This window comes from Kogia breviceps, chromosome 2 (genome assembly GCF_026419965.1).
Source record: "Kogia breviceps isolate mKogBre1 chromosome 2, mKogBre1 haplotype 1, whole genome shotgun sequence".
NCBI lineage: Eukaryota > Metazoa > Chordata > Mammalia > Artiodactyla > Physeteridae > Kogia > Kogia breviceps.
In genome coordinates this window covers 173,611,490-173,630,578 of record NC_081311.1, presented here as the reverse complement: position 1 = coordinate 173,630,578, position 19,089 = coordinate 173,611,490, and the positions used below count along the sequence as shown (strand labels likewise).

At 40.0% G+C, this 19,089-nt stretch overlaps 1 protein-coding gene and 1 pseudogene across 1 annotated transcript in view; one reads left to right on the top strand and one right to left on the bottom strand.

The window, feature by feature from the left end:
- LOC136793401 (uncharacterized) overlaps positions 1–19,089 on the bottom strand; it is a 73,465-nt gene that overhangs the window by 33,219 nt on the left and 21,157 nt on the right. Inside the window, exons 5-7 of the mRNA XM_067023355.1 lie at positions 13,981–14,038; positions 13,704–13,749; positions 12,617–12,719 (exon numbers count right to left, since the gene is read on the bottom strand). Coding sequence (XP_066879456.1) covers positions 13,748–13,749; positions 13,981–14,038 — 60 coding nt within the window. The 3' untranslated portion in view covers positions 12,617–12,719; positions 13,704–13,747. The remainder of the gene's footprint in view (positions 1–12,616; positions 12,720–13,703; positions 13,750–13,980; positions 14,039–19,089) is intronic.
- Positions 15,984–16,673, top strand: LOC131751282 (ATP synthase F(0) complex subunit B1, mitochondrial pseudogene; annotated as a pseudogene).

The following is a 19,089-nucleotide window of genomic DNA, read 5'->3' as shown; positions in this document are numbered from 1 at the left end:
TCCCTTAGGTACAGCTTCATACAGAGAACACTGAGGACAAGGATTGGGGCTGGGGCTCTCTCTAGTCATATGAAACCGATAGAAAAAGTTGGCTCACCCATTGCTTAGAGGTATGGGTTCCCAGAAAAGTGAAGATGTTGGGAAGCAGGGATTCAAAGACACAACCTGAGGCAGTGAAGAAATCTGTGATGTCTACAATGCCTCCCATCCAAGTGCTAACCAGACCCGACCCTGCTTAGCGTCTGAGATCAGACGAGATCAGGCGTGTTCAGGGTGGGATGGTCATAGACTGACAACCACAATATCAAAGTAAGTCAGGAATACCAAAATACTACTACGTACCCAGTTCTAAAGTGGGGACTCCAGTGGGTGCTATGTGCCAAAAAATATGTTGTCGGGAAGGGGTGAACATGGAGGGAAAGGGAAAGAGAAGAAATAAGTAAAAGACTAAAAATCTTTCTACTAAAAATGAGCCTTCTGCAAAACAGAATTCCAAAACCACATTAAAATATCTAACAACAACAACAAAAAAGAGTTTGAACCCCACCTCTCCAGTTGGAACATGAATTCACTTCAGATAAAATTAGTTTTCTGGAAATGTTTGATAAGGAACTGGAAAGTAAATGTTCTGATGATGCTCAAAGAAATCAATGAAGATAACCCATTAAAAAAGAACAAAAAAAAATGAAGCCAAATAAATCAATAGTGAAACAAGAAACAGGTGGATCTGAAAAAGAAACAAATAGAAATTTAAAAAGAGACATTAAAATTTAAAAATCAATAGAAAGAATGAACTTTAGGCTGGAAATATTTGAAAAGAGGAGTACTGAACTGGAGGGAGAAATTCACCCAGTTTATAGTCAAAGAAAAGAAAAATATGGGTAAATAACTAAAGGCTAGTGAGGTTAGATGGTGAGGATCCCAAAAGAAGAAAATGAAGAGAAAGAGTTGAATCCTCATATCAAATGTGTTCTACATACCAAAAGGATACAAAGTTAAATCATTACAGGATGAGTACAAAACATGAAGAATCACAAGAAAATCTTAAGAGCTATCATAGATAAAAGACAGATTATGTGCAGCTAAGCAACAGTCTTCCCATCAGAAATATTAGATGCTACAAAGAAGCCAGTGAAGTAATGCCTTCAAAATGCTGAGGGAAAAATAGATATCTACACTGCTAAACTTTTGCAATATAGACACAAAATGAATCCATTTTCAAATAGCAAAGCATAAGACCAAGAGTTTAGCCACCTACAGACTGTGGCTGATACCCACTATGACACTGGTGTAAGCAAAGTGGAGATCCATTACACAACAATGTGAATATACTTAACACTACTTCACTGTGTACTTCAAAATGATTAGAATGGTAAATGTTATATGTTTCTTACCACAATGGAAAAAAAATATCATGCTCAGGCTCCAAACAATGCCACATTAATCTCTCTGTAGGGGCAGGCAAAGTGCATGGAGTGTAGGCAGAAGGTATTTTCTTAAACTTCCCAGTTGATTTATTTTTATGTTTATTTTATTTTATTATTTTTTGTGGTACGTGGGCCTCTCACTGTTGTGGCCTCTCCCGTTGCGGAGCACAGGCTCCGGACGCGCAGGCTCAGCGGCCATGGCTCACGGGCCCAGCTGCTCCGCGGCACGTGGGATCTTCCCGGACCAGGGCACGAACCCGTGTCCCCTGCGTAGGCAGGTGGACTCTCAACCACTGCGCCACCAGGGAAGCCCTATTTTTATTTTATTTTTAATTTTTTTTCCAGGTGATTTCCAATGTGCAGCCAAGGTGAAAACCACTGACTTATGCCTAAAAGAAAATCATATGAAGTTTGAAAGAAAAAAAAAGAAAAGAGGATGGGAAAGAGTGTTTGAAAAGAGAGGTATAAGGCAAATACAGAAACAGAGGTAATACTCTCCCCAAAAGCTAGTGTAGTAGTTATTGTATTAGACAAAATATAATGTAAAGCAAAAAACTTAGATAACAAGAGATGCTACATAATAATCAAGGGAAGAATCATATACAATCATGAATTCGTATGTACCCAACAACATAGTTACAAAGTATATGAGGCAAAAACTGACAGAATGACAAGGAGATACTTTCAAATTCAAAATCATGGTGAGAAATTTTTAACACCTTTAGATCAAGAAGACAAAAAAACGTTAAGAAAGATACAGAATATTTAGAAAGTAAAACTAACTAGTTTGAGGGCTTCCCTGGTGGTCCAGTGGTTAAGAATCTGCCTTCCAATGCAGGAGACGCGGGTTTGATCCCTGGTCGGGGAACTAAGATCCCACATGCCACGGAGCAATTAAGTCTGAGTGCTCCAGAGCCTGCTCACCACAACTAGAGAGCCTGTGTGCCACAACTAGAGAGAAGCCTGTGCACCGCAAGGAAAGATTCCGCATGCTGCAACTAAGACCGGATACAGCCAAATAAATAAATATTATAAAACAAACAAAACCCCAGAAACTAACTATTTTGATCTAATAGGGATATAGAGAATCCTGCAAGTTGTAACAGAATGTTTTTTCTTTTCACAAACACATAAAACAATTATAAAAACTGATACCATACAAGGGCACAAAGTAAGTCTCAACAAATTTCAAGCAATCGGTATCATTCAGATTATATATATTTTTTGTAATTTGTAACTTTTTCTTCTTGAAAACTTTTTGAAATTATGGCAAAACATTATTTGATAAAGCTGGATGTAGGTTCATGAGTGTTTGCTATATTATTCTCTAAATGTTTCTTAATTTTTTTTTTTTTTTTGCGGTACGCGGGCCTCTCACTGTTGTGGCCTCTCCCGTCGCGGAGCACAGGCTCCGGACGCGCAGGCTCAGCGGCCATGGCTCACAGGCCCAGCCGCTCCGCGGCATGTGGGATCTTCCCGGACCGGGGCATGAACCCGCGTCCCCCGCATCGGCAGGCGGATTCTCAACCACTGCGCCACCAGGGAAGCCCTCTAAATGTTTCTTTATGTTTGCAATAAACTAATAATATTTTTTAGAATTTGAACTACCTGAAAAAATGTATTTCCAACAAAGATAACAGCCAATTAATGTCACTTTATATAAAAAGCCCAGAATAAAAGATAAGAAAAACACTAAAATGTTAATATGTAAGTACACAAAAGACATTGAATGACATCCAACATAAAGAAAAAACAAGTACTTTACAAATGGAAGAACATTCATTCTGAGTAGAGTCAAAATTGTGAAATACCATGCTTATCAATTTAAGATTTAAAAACCTGATTGTACCCATGGTTGGTAAGGAGATAACAACACATTCCTTCTCCTACATTTGGGGTGGCAGTCTAAATTATTTAAAACATTTTGGAAACCAATTTAATAATATCTATCAAAAATCAAAAATTTTCCATGTTTTTTGACTTAGTAATTCCATTTCTGAGGATCTAGCATATGGATATGATCCTAAATATATGAAAAATTTTATGTACAATGATGTTCATAGCATGTTATTTATTAAAAAAAGATTGAAAACAAATTAAATGTACAGTTATTAAGAAAATAATTCCCCCAATGATGATATATTCTCTTGAAAAATCTTGTAGCCATTACAAAGGATAGGTAACAGGGGAAAGTGTTTGCCAGAGCATATCAAGTGAAAAGACCAAAATTCAATATTATTCACTATGATTGCTAGAATTTGTAAGAAAAAAGCTTTGCAGGAACTACATCAAAATGTTAAACCTGACTATTTTTTCGATGGTGGGACCATAGGTGATTTTTCTTTCTATTATTCTTATTCTCTAATTTTTCTTTGTGTTTCTATTACTTTAATAATAACCTTTACACAAACTGCTTTAATGTTCCTGCATCTTCCCTAGGTGATGATGGATTGGTAGATTGTTAAATATGTTATAAACTGGGCTCTCTCCCTTTTGGACCAGGGAGGCACCCAGTAGAACCCCAAAGAAAACACAGGCTCCTTCTTTTGTCCCATGGTGTTCTCATGTCAGTAGACTAGGTTGAGGTCTTGGCTTGGAGGGAAAGTCAGCTCCAAGGTGACAGCCAGGCTCGCTTCTGAACTGGGAGGGGAGAGGGGAGAGGGGAGACAGAACATACTCACATGGAAGACAGAGCATCTTTGAACTCATTATTGTGCTATTGTAGATGAGGGTCACTACAGCCCCCCTTGGGATGAAATGTGAAAGTTGAATAGCTCCAATAATTTAGGACAAAGCAAGTCAAAGGACCCTAAAAGGATTTTAGTTACTGGAAGAGTACAGAATCCCTTCAAACAGACTCCCTTTCTAAAAAGACGGCAATCCTAGTTCTGCAGGGGTAAAAAACCCAAGAACCAAAAAAACTGATGGAGACCACACAGAAAAGTAAGATGGCAAAGGAGAGCTAAGTAATTTAAATCAGAATTCGCCGTAGAAAGAATTTTTTTTAAGATAATATTTAAAAACATTTTGGCCTATCCTCATTTTAAAAACACATTCATAGCGTCAGGATGGCTGGAACTGCTGGGTGTTGGTTGGGTATGTGTTTCTCCACAGGACCTTTCCACGTGGCTAGCGTTGGCTTCCTTACAGCAGGGTGGCCTCAGGGTAGTTGACTTAAATTGTGTCTCAGGGCTCCAAGAGACAAGAAGCGGAAGAGGCCAGTCTATGAAGAGCTGTGCACTGAAACTGGCACAGTCACTTTCCTTTATTCTATTGATCAAGGCAGTTGCAGAACCTACCCAGACTGAAAGGAAGGGTCATAGACTCCACTTCTTTTTTTAAATTAATTAATGAATTAATTTTAAATTGAAGTATAGTTGATTTATAACATTGTGTTAGTTTCAGATGTGCAGCAAAGTGATTCGGTACATTCTTTTTCAGGTTCACACATATATTCTTCTTCAGGTTCTTTCCCCATTTAGCTTATTACAAAATATTGAGTATAGTTCCCTGTGCTATACAGTAGGTTCTTGTTGTTTATCTATTTTGTCTATAGTAGTGAAATTCCTAATTTGATGGGAGGAGTGACCAAGAATGGGTAGCCATCTTTAATCTGCCAAAGGATGGCCAACCAAATGGATAATCTCCATTATCCCAGTCGGGCTACCACTGGGATGAATCACTGGCAAGTTTTGTCCTTGTTCTGCCTGAGTTCTGTCTCCATGAGAGTGTGACTGTCTAGGCCAAGGGGACATGCAAGAGGGGAGTTGTAGTTCCCCAAAAGAAAATCATGTAGTCCTTACTACAAAAAAAGATGACTGGGCGCTATAGAGGTTAAAAACAATGTCCGCTTCAGACATTATTGATTGTTTTAAACCTATTTTTGTCCAGCGTGAGAATCTTCACACAAACCCATGCCCCTCCCTCCCTTTCACACCTATACTTATTGTCTGTGTCTCTCCTTTTATTCAGATAACAAATGTTTACCTGCAGCAATGCTAGGCAGGCCTAGGCTAGGCTCTGTGCTGGGGATCAAAGAAGAATCAGCCCTGGAGCTTGCCCACCAGTTGTTCTCTCTTGAGTAGGGGGATAATTGAGGAACAACAGTAACATCAGAGATAGAAAAGGAGGTGCCCTAAGAGGCGCAGATAAAGGGCTCTGGAAGTTTAGAGGAGAGGGAGATAACTCCCAGCTGCGCCCTTAATCACATACTGCCTCACATCTCTCGTACTGTGTTGTCTTGTCTGGTTATTAACTCCTACATTGTTGAACAACAGCAAACCAGTCACACTGAATAATTCACGGTGCTGCTACTTCCTCTGCGTCCAGATCATGAGCTCCTCCGAGGCAGGGCTGGAGAACTCTGACAGGCATATTGCAGGGGCTAATGTGCCGGCTCCAACAGAAGAGAACATCAATAAGATGCTATCTGAATAAAGTCCACATATATGCTCAGAAATATAGGCCTTTACTAGCTTACTAATATTTCTTCAATGCACTGAACAGGAGATTAAAAGATTGCTTTTCTCCATGGCCACCTTTTTTTTTTTTCCCCTGGTGGGAGGAAATATCTTTCTACTGGCACCTCCTGCTTCCAATGACTGACATCTCAGTTGGGTGTGTTCTTCCACCTCAGCTATGGAAAGATGTCAAATAAAGGTGATTGAATGTTATAGTGATGGCTCTACAAAGACCTTTTACACATAGTAATCTCAGATTTCTTCATGGAAAGTTCTTTTGTGTGTATCCCACTAGAGTATCACCTTTTGGCATCAATTCCAAGTCTTTCTGAAAAGCATACTATGTTTTCTTTTTTGTTTCTTATTTTTAAATGGCAGATGGTTAGGAAATACCTCCTCACTCTTATAATTCTTTTCCTCAGTTTTTCTCCATTCAACAGCAATTACCCTCATGTATAATCTTTCTAAGTAGTTATTTTCTAGCTCCTGAAGAGAATAATCACAGTGAAGTCATTCATCTTATGTACTTCATGGTTTTTCTCAGCAGGAAACTTCTGTTGAATATAATTTGTACCACAGTAACTAAATAGACACTTAAACATGCTTGGTAGTTAATTTGTTTTTAAGTGGACCAAGTTTTCAGATGAAACATTCAGCTGTTACACAAAGGGTGTTTTTCCTGGATTCTCTCCAAAAGTACCTTCAAAGAAAATTAGATATGTGACTACTGTACTTCAAATATTTTCCAGGGGAGAGGTGGAGTGAAAAAAATTGTTTCCTCTGGCTTAGATTACCTCGCATTTACACTGTGCTAAGCACTTTACAAAACATGCAAATTGTCTGCTTTATGGAAAAGTAAAACCCCTTCTGGATTTATTTCTTGATGCTAGCAATATTGAAAAACAATTTAATTTACATTATACAGAAAAGTCTTTAGATAGATTTAACAATTAAACATATAAATCAAGTCATACCAAAGTAGCAGAAAACAGAAACAAACAGTTATGATATCTTTAGAGGAACTATAACTTATCCAAGTTTGGAAATGGTAAGTGAAATATCAAAGGAAAAAAACAAGAGATTTGATGATTTGTAACTTATAATATTAAAGATGATTTTAACAAGCAGCATTATTTTACCAAAGGTCATTCATGATTAATTTAGAAGAAATTATTTTTGGCCTTTGGCATTCAGTGATGTCCACAGTAATCCCAAAAGCCAGTGATATGGAGAACTATATTATTTTGAGTCAAAATTTGAATTATGCCAAGAGTGTGGTATGCCTGACACAGTCCCTTACTTGCAAGTACCCTTTCTGACTCCCAGCACCTGAATTGCAAAGTGACTTTGTCGTTCTCACCTGCTTATTGTGTGTGACACATTTCTCTCCAGAAGTCACATGTATTTGTACAAAGGAACCATTGCATTCACTGAAATGGTTTTTCTCAAATGTGGAGATTCAAAAAGGTTTCACCTAGGATACATTTCTGGAGAATGATATCATTGCTGGGAAATTCCATAGAATGGAGATAACAGAAAGATCAATGGAAAGTTGCTGAATTTCTAGATACTGCCTGAATCAGGACTCTCTCTAATTGGCTTTAGGAAAATTGCAACTTTGAATATGAATGACAGTATTCAAGGGAATCAATTAATGTTACTGTTAAAAAAAAAAGAAAGGAAAAAGAAGAAGAAGAAAAAAAGGCAGACACACACACACACACACACACACACACACACACACACACACACACACACACACACGACCCTTGTCCCAGTCATGTAGAACAACAATCACAAGAAGTTAATGTGATTTCTGACAGGGAGCCCTCTTGAATCAAATGATCTCTCCAGGCAATATTAACAACACACCCAGCTGGACAATACCCAGAATTGCCCAGGTGGACAGCGTTGAAGTTTACACACCTCAGGAACGACAATAGCGGTTCCCAGCCACCTGCATTCCTGCGTGCTGTCACATCTCCTTCCTGTTTCTCTCTGAGCTGGTCACATTATCATTAACCCATATCTGGACCATGGCAGGCCCTCAGCTGGTCTCTCCAGGCTCCAGCCTGTTCCATGACCAATCCATCAAACACATTCCCAAGAGGTTGCTATGACAAATGCAGTGTGGCTTGTCCCTCCCAGCTTTAAAATGCTTCAGGAAATGGCCCGTTGCCTTCAAGAGACTTCCCAATTCTTTCTTTTTTTGTGTGTGTGTGGTTTAAAAGTGGCAAATCATAGTTCTTGTTTGCCTTGGATGTGTCAATAAGTTATCTGAAATTAGTCAGGAAGAGTTTTATGATTTTCAAATGCAGCTTTTTTTGTTTTGCAGTACGCGGGCCTCTCACTGTTGTGGCCTCTCCCATTGCGGAGCACAGGCTACGGACGCGCAGGCTCAGCAGCCATGGCTCACGGGCCCAGCCGCTCCGTGGCACGTGGGATCTCCCCGGACCGGGGCACGAACCCGTGTCCCCTGCATCGGCAGGCGGACTCTCAACCACTGCGCCACCAGGGCAGCCCTCAAATGCAGCTTTTAATCACATATCTGAACTCACAATTACCAGTTTTTTGGGAAAATTTCCAGGTTTTTTTTATTACACCACACTTCGTGTGATATTCCTCTATAATAAACTTTTATTAATTAATAAAACATAAAATTTACCACTGGAGTGTTAATTAACTATAAGCACATTGTTGTGCAACAGATCTCTCGAAGTTTTTCATCTTGCAGAACTGAAACCCTATACCCATTGAACAACTCCCCATTTCCCATCCCCCCAGTCCTTGATAATCACTATTCTACTTTGTCTCTATGAGTTAGCAACTTTAGATACCTCATGTAAGTGGAATCATGCAGCATCTCTCCTCTTGTGACTGGCTTATTTCACTTAGCATAATGTCCTCAAGGTTCATCCATGCTGTAGCAGGTGACAGGACTTCTTTTTTTAAGACTGAATAATATTCCACCGCATGTATATATCACGACATTTTGTTCATTCATTCATCCATCGATGGGCATTTGGGTTGCTGCCATCTCTTGGCTATTGTGAATGCTGCTGCTTTGAGCCAAAGTGTACAAATACCTCTTCGAGATCCTGCTTTCTATTCTTTTGGATAACTAACAAGAAGTGGGATTATTGGATCACATGATTATTCTATTTTTGAGAAACTTCCATAATGTCTTCCATAGTGGCTATACTATTTCACATTCCCAACAGTGCACAAGGGTTCTAATTTTTCCACGTCTTCACTGATACTTATTGCATTAGTTCCCCCACCCCTCATCTGTGGTTTCACTTTCCGTGGTTTCAGTTAGCTGTGGTCCAAAAATATTATATGGAAAAATTCAAGAAATACACAATTCATAAGTTTTAGATTGCGGGCCATTCTGAGTAGCGTGATGAAATCTCGAGCCATCACACTCCAACCCACACAGGACGTGTATCACCCCTTTGTCTAGTGAATCCACCGCTTCGTCACTTAGCAGCCGTCTTGGTTATCAGCTCATCTGTCATGATATCTCAGTGTTTGTGCTCAAGTAACCTTTATTTTACTTAATTATTGCCCCAAAGTGCAAGAGTAGTGATGCTGGCAGAGGCTACTGTATTATTATTATTATTATTATTATTATTATTTTACAGTGGCCATGCCCTGGTGATTAGTGAAATTGAGCATCTTTTCATGTTTGTTGGCCATTTGTACATCTTTTTTGGAGAAATGTCAAGTCCTTTGTTTTTTAATCGGTTTTTTTTGTCTGTTTGTTTTTCTGTTGTCAAGTTGCTGTTCCTAATTCTTAAGCATGGTCTACACCCTTCCTGATCCGATCTGGTCATAAGCCTCATTTCCGTCCTCTCCTTACCTCACACACTTCTCATTGGCAAGCTCAGTTCCTAGAAGTTCTTTACTGGAGGAGCCGGGCTATTGATGTCTCCACGTGTAGTTCCTGATGGGGTGCTCCCCTCCCTACCCCAAACACATTTTGACCGCTGGAGCAAAATCTACTTCTGTCAGAAAGAAAAATGACCTAGGGGGAATTACCTTTGAGAAGCCTTCTCTCACCATGTCCTGTAGCCCACGCACTATCCCTTCCAAATTTTTATTGGTGGATCTAATAAAACATTTCCACTACTAAACAGATACTAAAAGCAGTGAATACTCTTCAGAGCAAAGGCTTTTTGTTGATGTCTGTTGTATTTTCCCTTTGCACTTCCCATGGAGTGACTAAACCTATCATACTTGATAAGGTCAGCAGTAATTATACACAGGAATTTTATCTGAGGCATTCTGGAATATATCCAGAAATGGAAACCAATCTAGTTAACAGGTGAGCATACTTTTTAAAATGTCATCCACACGGACCATTGTGACAGAATAATAGTCCACGTAGCATTTCCAGAAAACGTCTCTGCAATGTAAATTCTGTCAAAGAATTTTTGAAATTCTTTCTTGCCACAAAGATAGATTTTGTTATCACGGTCTATCCTGGAATGTATAAGACCAGTTAGAAGGCTGCTTGAATTTTGGTGCCATGTTGAGACCCTAGGTGCTGCTCAGGGTGAAGTGGAGCTCAGAGGCCCTCAGGCAAAGCCTGCTAGAAACCAGCCCGCTTGTGCTGTCACCATCAGTCTACCCTGTGCTCAGGGATGATCATGTGGGCTCGCGATTTTTAAATTATTTTCTGCCTCCCAGATGAGACGATGAGCTCCTTGAGGTCAGCACCACTCTTACTTAATATTCGAGCTCTGGTGCCAAGCACGGAGACTGCCATGGAATCTATAATGTTAAAGTTTTTCTGAAGGAAGGGAGGGGAGGAGGAAGAAAGATTGGTGGGCAGGTGAACGAAACAGGAGCAAAGGGAAACACACGGCCAGGCTTTGCCTCTGTGCCCTGTGCTGCCCAGTTCTCCTCGCCCAGGACTAGAGAACCCCAAAGACCTGGTCACCCGGGCCGTGCACTCAGCTCCCACCCGCACCCCTGTCTTAACTCCCTCAAGCTGAAATGGCTTAGTCCTCACAAAGGCTACCCTCCACTTCCAGCTGCAGGGTTCAAAATGGGAGTTTAGACCCAGGGACTGCAGACGGCAGTCCCGTGCCATCTGGCAAATATACTGATCAGGTCTCGATTATTGAGAAAACTATCATTTAGGAAGCATCTACTCCATGCTAGCCAACATGCGAAGGCCTTCAGATTTGTTACCACATTTCACACATTTCAACCCCTTTTCAATCCTCTGGGGACTTTGCTATTATCCCCACTTTTCAAGTGAGAAAAATGAGACCCAACCAGGATGGTAATCAAGTTTCTTTATGCTAAGGCTGTGCTCTGATTATTAGATCATGACACCCAAGGTCGGAGTCCTTTCAGATTTATAATAGACGCAGTCCATTGCTTTCATATTAGGTATTGGGGCTGTAATCTTCATAGACTGAGTCTTTTAGGCCTTGCAGGTATCTTAGAAAACACCGAGTCTAATCTCCTTAATTTACAAATGAGGAAGCTGACAACTTGATGTGATTTATAAACCATACAGTGAATAGAGTGATATAATCATTCTCTGTAAATGTTTTATTCTATTTGATTTTTTTTTTTTTTTTTTGCGGTACGCGGGCCTCTCACTGTTGTGGCCTCTCCCGCTGCGGAGCACAGGCTCCGGACACGCAGGCTCAGCGGCCATGGCTCACGGGCCCAGCCGCTCCGCGGCATGTGGGATCTTCCCGGACCGGGGCACGAACCCGTGTTCGCTGTATCGGCAGGCGGACTCTCAACCACTGCGCCACCAGGGAAGCCCTCTATTTGATTTTTAAGTGTTTTTTTCTGAATATGAAAGCAATACAAGCTCAGAAAAATTGAAAATTAATAAAAAATAATCCATAATTCATATTCCAACAATCCTAACACATTAATAAACATGGTTTTAGACTTAGTTCATTTGTACCTCATTTTAGGCCTTAGAAAACAGATGTATTTATTTGGCGAATGGTTATATATTTGTACATATATGCACACGTACATATAGGATTAGTTGATATTATATTCTTTATAAAATATGGTATTCTCACTGGATATTATGAAAAGCTTCTGATTTTATTAAAATTCTTTATAAATATTCTTAAATGATGGAAAGAATTTTTACCATAATCATAAAAATAATATTTTTTCACTGGGGAGACATTTTTTAAAAATATATAATTCCAAAGTAAAACTACCTATTATCCTATCACCAAGAGATAACCACCATTAACACTTTGGGTTTTCTGGTTTTTGTTTTATTTGAGGGGAGAGTGTCTTTTTGCTGTTTATGAATGTGTATATAATAGAGACAAATGGAACAGACATTTTCAACCCTTGATACATTTGTGCCAAATTACTTTCCAGAAAGTTTGTTCTTATTTAAATTAACAGCATCAGTGAATGAAAATGTTCATCTCACAGTATCCTCACCAACTTCAAATATTATCTTTTAAATTTTTTGGCTAATTTTATAGTGGGGGAAAATGGTTATGAATGTGAATTCTAAAAATATTGATGGTTGTGAAAACAATTGCCTATAATTGTCTCATTTTATGAAGCAAAAAAGATTAAGTACGTAATATTAAGAGCTCTATATAACTCAACTCTAGTTTATATCATACTTATTTAGACTATTTTAAACCAAGATAACGGTGGCTTAAAACCTGTTTGCAAAACTGCATTATATTAAATGGAATTGAAAGAACAAGAAAGTACCTGGTAAGGCTGGTCAAACAGCCTCAAGTAAGACTTCCGTGGGAGAGACGAAGGCAGCATCTCTCTGTAGTCTATCTGTTAATTCGTCTCTTTCCTTCCTACCCTATTTCAAAAAGGGAAGACAACAAAATACACTGATATATTCAGCATAATGCAGACAGTCAGATCCTACCTGCAATCAGAATTTTTAACATGTTCAACTTGGGTATATTTTAAAGCCACTGTTGATTTGGAGGGCTGTACATCAGAGTCACAATTCACAGAACGCTAGAGTCAGAAACCTAAACGCTTTCAGAAAAAGTTTAATTTCTAGTCCAGTTACTACTTTCCTAAGGTTCCCCAATGCTGTTGTATGTGCCCCTCCTGTCTCTTTGCACCTGAATTTTTAAAAACAAAATTTATGCTCGTTAAACGTTCAGTATAAATGACACACCACTGTTGACCTTAATATTGTAACTGAGCCATTGGTGGAAGGGGAGGGGCGGTCACATTTTTGGAACGTGCAGTGTTTGGTGTCGGCATTCAGAGTTCACAGCCCTGGGAAGGTCCTCTGCCATACCTGAGGGGAGGCACGGCCAGTGTGTGCTATCAGTGTGTAAGGCTACCCCTGGCATCTCTAGATAACTGTGTGAGATAAGCCTGGGAGAAGGAACAAGAGTGAAGTGGAAATGTTTGGATTGTATTTCGTAAACACCAAGACACATGGAAACAAATGCAAAATGTTGGAATCTATTACAGCCTGTGAATTCAATACAATGCTGTCATTAGTGTTACCATCTGAAATAACGAAATCCCTTCATACTGAATGTATTGTCTGGACTGTGACTGTTATTCATCAGGGATTAATGCTACCATTGTTCTGGGGCCCTTGTGTTAAAAATGCATGAGAATCATGATAATGGAAGCACAGAATTCAAACTCTTTCTCCCAACATTCAAGGCCTGACATAACGTTGACCTAACCAACATTTTAAGCTTCTCTCTCTCCTTTGCTAAGCTTTGTTCCAGGAAAACTAGTTACTCAACATTCTCTCCCCACGTCCATGCTTTGTTAGTGCTCGTCACTCCATCTGGAATGCCCCTCTTACCAACGCTATCCGGCAGTTCTGTCTGTCAATCAAGAATCATCTTCTCGGGCTTCCCTGGTGGCTCAGTGGTTGAGAGTCCGTCTGCCGATGCAGGGGACACGGGTTTGTGTCCCGGTCCGGGAAGATCCCACATGCCGCGGAGCGGCTGGGCCCGTGAGCCATGGCCGCTGAGCCTGCGCTTCCGGAGCCTGTGCTCCGCAACGCGAGAGGCCACAGCAGTGAGAGGCCAGGGTACCGCAAATAAAAAAAAAATAAAAAAAAAAAAAATCATCTTCTCAAACGTCACGTCCGTGATATTTCCCTTGTCGACCTTTTTCTCGACTCCGAGGAAGGTTCTTTGAAGGTAGAAGAAACTACATCTTACACAATCTGAATGACGGAGACCTTTAACTTGTTCCCTTCCTTCCTGAGTGTAAACTTGTTGCAGGAAAGTGGCTACCCAACCAGGGACTACAGCGGTCAGTATTGTACAGCCAGGGGTGCCTGAATGACTTGTTCTTACTGGTTGAATGTAAGTGGAAGTGACAGGTGTCACTTCTGCGCTGGGAGTTTTAAGTGTGCCTGCGTGAAAAGATGCTTAACGTCGCTAACTATTAGAGAAATGCAAATCAAAGCTACAGTGAGGTACCACCTCACACCGGTCAGAATGGCCATCGTCAAAAAGTCCACAGATGACAAATGCTGGAGAGAGTGTGGGGCAAAGCGAATCTCCCTACACTGTTGGTGGGAATGTAAGTTGGTGCAGCCACTATGGAAGACAGTATGGAGGTTCCTCAGAAAACTAAAAATAGAGCTGTAATTCAAAAAGATGCATGCACCCTTATGTTCACAGAAGCACTATTCACAATAGTCAAGACAAAGAAACAATCTAAATATCCATTGACAGATGCATGTATAAAGAAGATGTGGTGTATATATATATATATACAAGGGAATAGCCATAAAAAAGAGCAAAATAATGCCATTTGCAGCACCATGCATGCAACTAGAGATTATCATACTAAGTGAAGTAAGTCAGAAAGAGAAAGACAAATACTATATGATATCACTTATATGTGGAATCTAAAATACGACACAAATGAACCTATCTATGAAACAGAAACAAAATCACAGACACAGAGAACAGACTGCTGGTTGCCAAGGGGGAGGGCGTTGGGGGAGGGATGGAGTGGGAGGTTGGGGTTAAGAAGTGTAAGCTTTTACATATATACAGTGGATAAACAACAAGGTACTACTGTATAGCACAGAGAACTGTATTCAATATCCTATGATAAACCATAATGGAAAAGAATTTTTAGAAAAGAATTTTAAAAAAGAAAAAAGAAGTGTGCCTGCCTTCTTCATTCTTCCTCCTCTCAGGCAGCTTGAAGCCAAAGATTTTGGTACCATAGAGCATAGCAGGAACTCAAGATAGGTAGAACCCAAATCCCTGGGTCATCAGGTGGAAGAAAGTTGCCTGCTGATCTAAAACAGCATCACTGAGTTATTAAGTGAGGATAAAATTAACTTCCATGGGATTAAGCCATTGAAATCCAATGTTTTCTTTCTTACAGAGCTAGAGCAATTTCGCTGACTAATACAACTTTGTATATTCATTTAGTGCTTGGCTCATTCCATTTCATATAGCAGGTACTCAAAAAGTGTTTGTTAAACTGAACTGAAAATTCAGAGACAAACACAAAGAAATATAAATTATATTACACTGCTAGAACATAGTTAAGAGATATCTGTTGACACCAAAATGATCTTCCAACCCTATTTTCTTAAAAAAATATCCCCTCACCCCAAGTCCCTTGCTTTACATGATAAGTACTTATACTTTGAGATCAGTTGTCACTTATTCTCAGGAAGAGAAAATAAGATGTTTTGAGAACTGACAGTCATTCTCATTGGATATAGGTGCCAAGTTTTCTTCTGGTTATATGAACCAGATGGCATAACTGTGAAAAATAATGGCAAGATGAAAGATATCCTCTTTGTCAGATACTTGGGTCAGATTTTCAAATAAGACATAATTAGTGGATAGGGGCCCTTGGCCAGTGGCACTTTTATTCACTTTCCAATTTGACTTTCATTGTAAAATGATGATACTATATTGTTGGTATAATTTTTCAAGGCTGAACTAAGTTATACAAAAGGGAGATCTCTATTAGCTTCAAGTCCAAAATGTCATCAGAACAAGATTGGGACCATCTTGTTTCTGCCCCTGACAGAGTCTCCTGTCGCGGTCACTGGGGCGTGAAGACCCAGTGTGGACTGTTGTGCGGACGCTACCTGACAATGCTGTCCCGGGGGGTGCTTTCTGCTGCCACCGCAGCTGCCCCCTCTCTGAAGAATGCAGCCCTCCTTGGTCCAGGGGTATTGCAGGCAACAAGGATCTTTCACAAAGAGCAGCCAAGTCTTGCCCCTGTACCACCTCTTCCTGAATATGGAGGAAAAGTTCGTTTGGGGCTGATCCCTGAGGAATTTTTCCAGTTCCTTTATCCTAAAACTGGTGTAACAGGACCCTATGTGCTCGGAACTGGGCTTATCTTATATTTACTCTCCAAAGAAATATATGTGATAACTGCAGAGACCTTCTCTGCCATATCAACAATAGGGGTTCTTGTCTATGTAATTAAAAAATATGGTGCCGCTATTGGGGAATTTGCTGATAAACTCAATGAGCAAAAAACTGCCCAACTGGAAGAAGTGAAACAGGCTTCCATCAGACAAATCCAGGATGCAGTTGACCTGCAGAAGTCACAGCAGGCATCGGTTCAAAAGCGCCGTTACCTGTTTGTTGTCCAGAGGAATAACATTGCCATGGCCTTGGAGGTTACTTACTGGGAACGGCTGCATAGTGTATACAAGGAGGTAAAGAATCGCCTGGACTATCACATCTCTGTGCAGAATATGATGCGTCAAAAGGAACAAGGGCACATGATAAACTGGGTGGAGAAGAATGTGGTACGGAGCATCTCTGTGTAGCAGGAGAAGGAGACATTTGCAAAGTGCATTGCAGACCTAAAGCTACTTGCAAAGAAGGCTCAAGCACAGCCAGTTCTGTAAATGCATCTGTCCCAATTGAGACAGCTAGAAAGTTGACTGACTAAATGGAAATTAGTCTATGTGACAAAGTCTTTCTGTATTGCTCTCTACTGAAGTTAGTTTCCCTTTCCTAAAAATGAAAAGTTTGAGTTTCATATAATGAGAGAATTAAAACAATCTATTGGCCACTGAGATGTTTCTCTCATCCTTCTTGCTCTGCACTTTGAGTTGTTCCATGATCACTTTTTTTTTTTTTTTTTTTTTTTTTTTTGCGGTATGTGGGCCTCTCACTGTTGTGGCCTCTCCCGTTGCGGGGCACAGGCTCCGGACGTGCAGGCCCAGCGGCCACGGCTCACGGGCCCAGCCGCTCCGCGGCATGTGGGATCTTCCCGGACCAGGGCACGAACCCGTGTTTCCTCCATCGGCAGGCGGATTCTCAACCACTGCGCCACCAGGGAAGCCCCATGATCACTTTTGAATAAGCAGTTTGCTTTGAATAAAATTTGGTACAAGACTGAAAATTATCAAGTTATAGTTTAAATTTGAATTAATTCAACCATCTTGCAATAAAGTAACAGTTGAAACAAAAACAAAAAAACAAAACAAAACAAAAAAACCAAGATTGGGTTGTCAGCCCTCCAAATCAAACTTCAGGTTAATCCAGTGTGACTGAATTATTGCATTAGAAAATCAGAGTGTTAAAGCTTGATTGAGTAAGAGGAAGGTGATAAGGTGATCAGAAATTTGGCATACAGCTATACAGCTTTTCTTGGAGTTACTCTAATCTCTTCTCAGTGTGCTTCTTTCTTGTTTTTGGCTGTGTGGCTTGCGGGATCTTAGTTCCCCGACCAGGCATGGAACCTGCGCCCCCTGCAGTGGAAGCGTGGAGTCTTAACCACTGAACTGCCAGGAAAGTTCCCACAGTGTGCTTCTTCTTCTTCTTCTTCTTTTTAACCTTCTTCATGCATTTTATTTCTCATCTAACTCAATAAACAAGCATCCACATGGAGCCCTATTCCTGCCTCTGTTCAGATACATTTTCTTATGATCTATCTGTATTCCTAGACCATTTAATTTGCCTGGCCAGCCTACTGTACCATCAGATTGTTTTCCATAAAAACATTAATGAACATATATACACTTTTTTTTTTTTTTTTTTTTTTTTTTTTTGTGGTATGCGGGCCTCTCACTGCTGTGGCCTCTCCCATTGCGGAGCACAGGCTCCGGACGCGCAGGCCTAGCGGCCATGGCTCACGGGCTTAGTTGCTCCGCGGCATGTGGGATCCTCCCGGACCAGGGCACGAACCCGTGACCCCTGCATCGGCAGGCGGATTCTCGACCACTGCGCCACCAGGGAAGCCCTATACACTTATTTTTGATAATTTTTTCCAAATATATTTTTTTTCCTAAAATAAAAAGCTGAATCCACACTTTCTGATAGCAAGTGGACTAATGATTCAGAACCACTTTTGGGGGCTCATTAGTGGTTCATAAAAATCAATTTACTGAGTCACAACCAGCATTTCCAAAAATTAAATAAAATAAAATAGGAAAAACTATTAGAGAGTGTTATAGTAGTGGGTAAATATTGATTCATGAAAATTCTATTTAAGTTACTTATATACTGGCATGTACAAGGAGGCAAAATAAAATATTTCTCAATGTGAGCTGTAGTAAAAAATGTCTGAAACCCATTGCTTTAGCAGATATTTTTCTGGTTATGGTTGTCTTAATAATTTAGCTACCTATTATTGCAGTTTCTTAGGGAGAAGGGAAAAGAGGAAAGATCAAGATTTTAATAATTAGTATTGTTCCTTAAGGTAAAATGAAGTAGAGATAATTCCTCAATGAAGAAATAGAAAACTTTAGTAATTCTTTTTACAATGAAAAACTTTGAAGCCTAGTTCCTACAACATCCATAAAATTCATAAGGAAATGATCACATTGTCCTAAAATTACACTAATACATTAATTTGCTTAATTATTAGCTTTAAAGGTGAACTCACTTTTAAAAAACAGCTTTCTTGAGATATAATTCACATACTATAAATTTACCCAATTAAAGTGTACAACTCAGTAGTTTTTAGTATGTTCAAATAATTGTGCAATCATTACTACAACCTAACTTTAGAATATTTTCATCATCACCCAAAGAAAGCCCATACCCATTAGCAATAACTCCCAATTCCCCACCCTCTCCAGCTCTAAGAAGCCACTATTTATTTTCTGTCTCTATAGATTTGCCTGTTCTGGTCATTTCATATACAGTTGACTCTTGAACAACATGGGGGTTGGGGACACCTACGTTCCTTGCAGTAGAAAATCCGTGTATAACTTTGCAGCCAGCCCTCCCTAT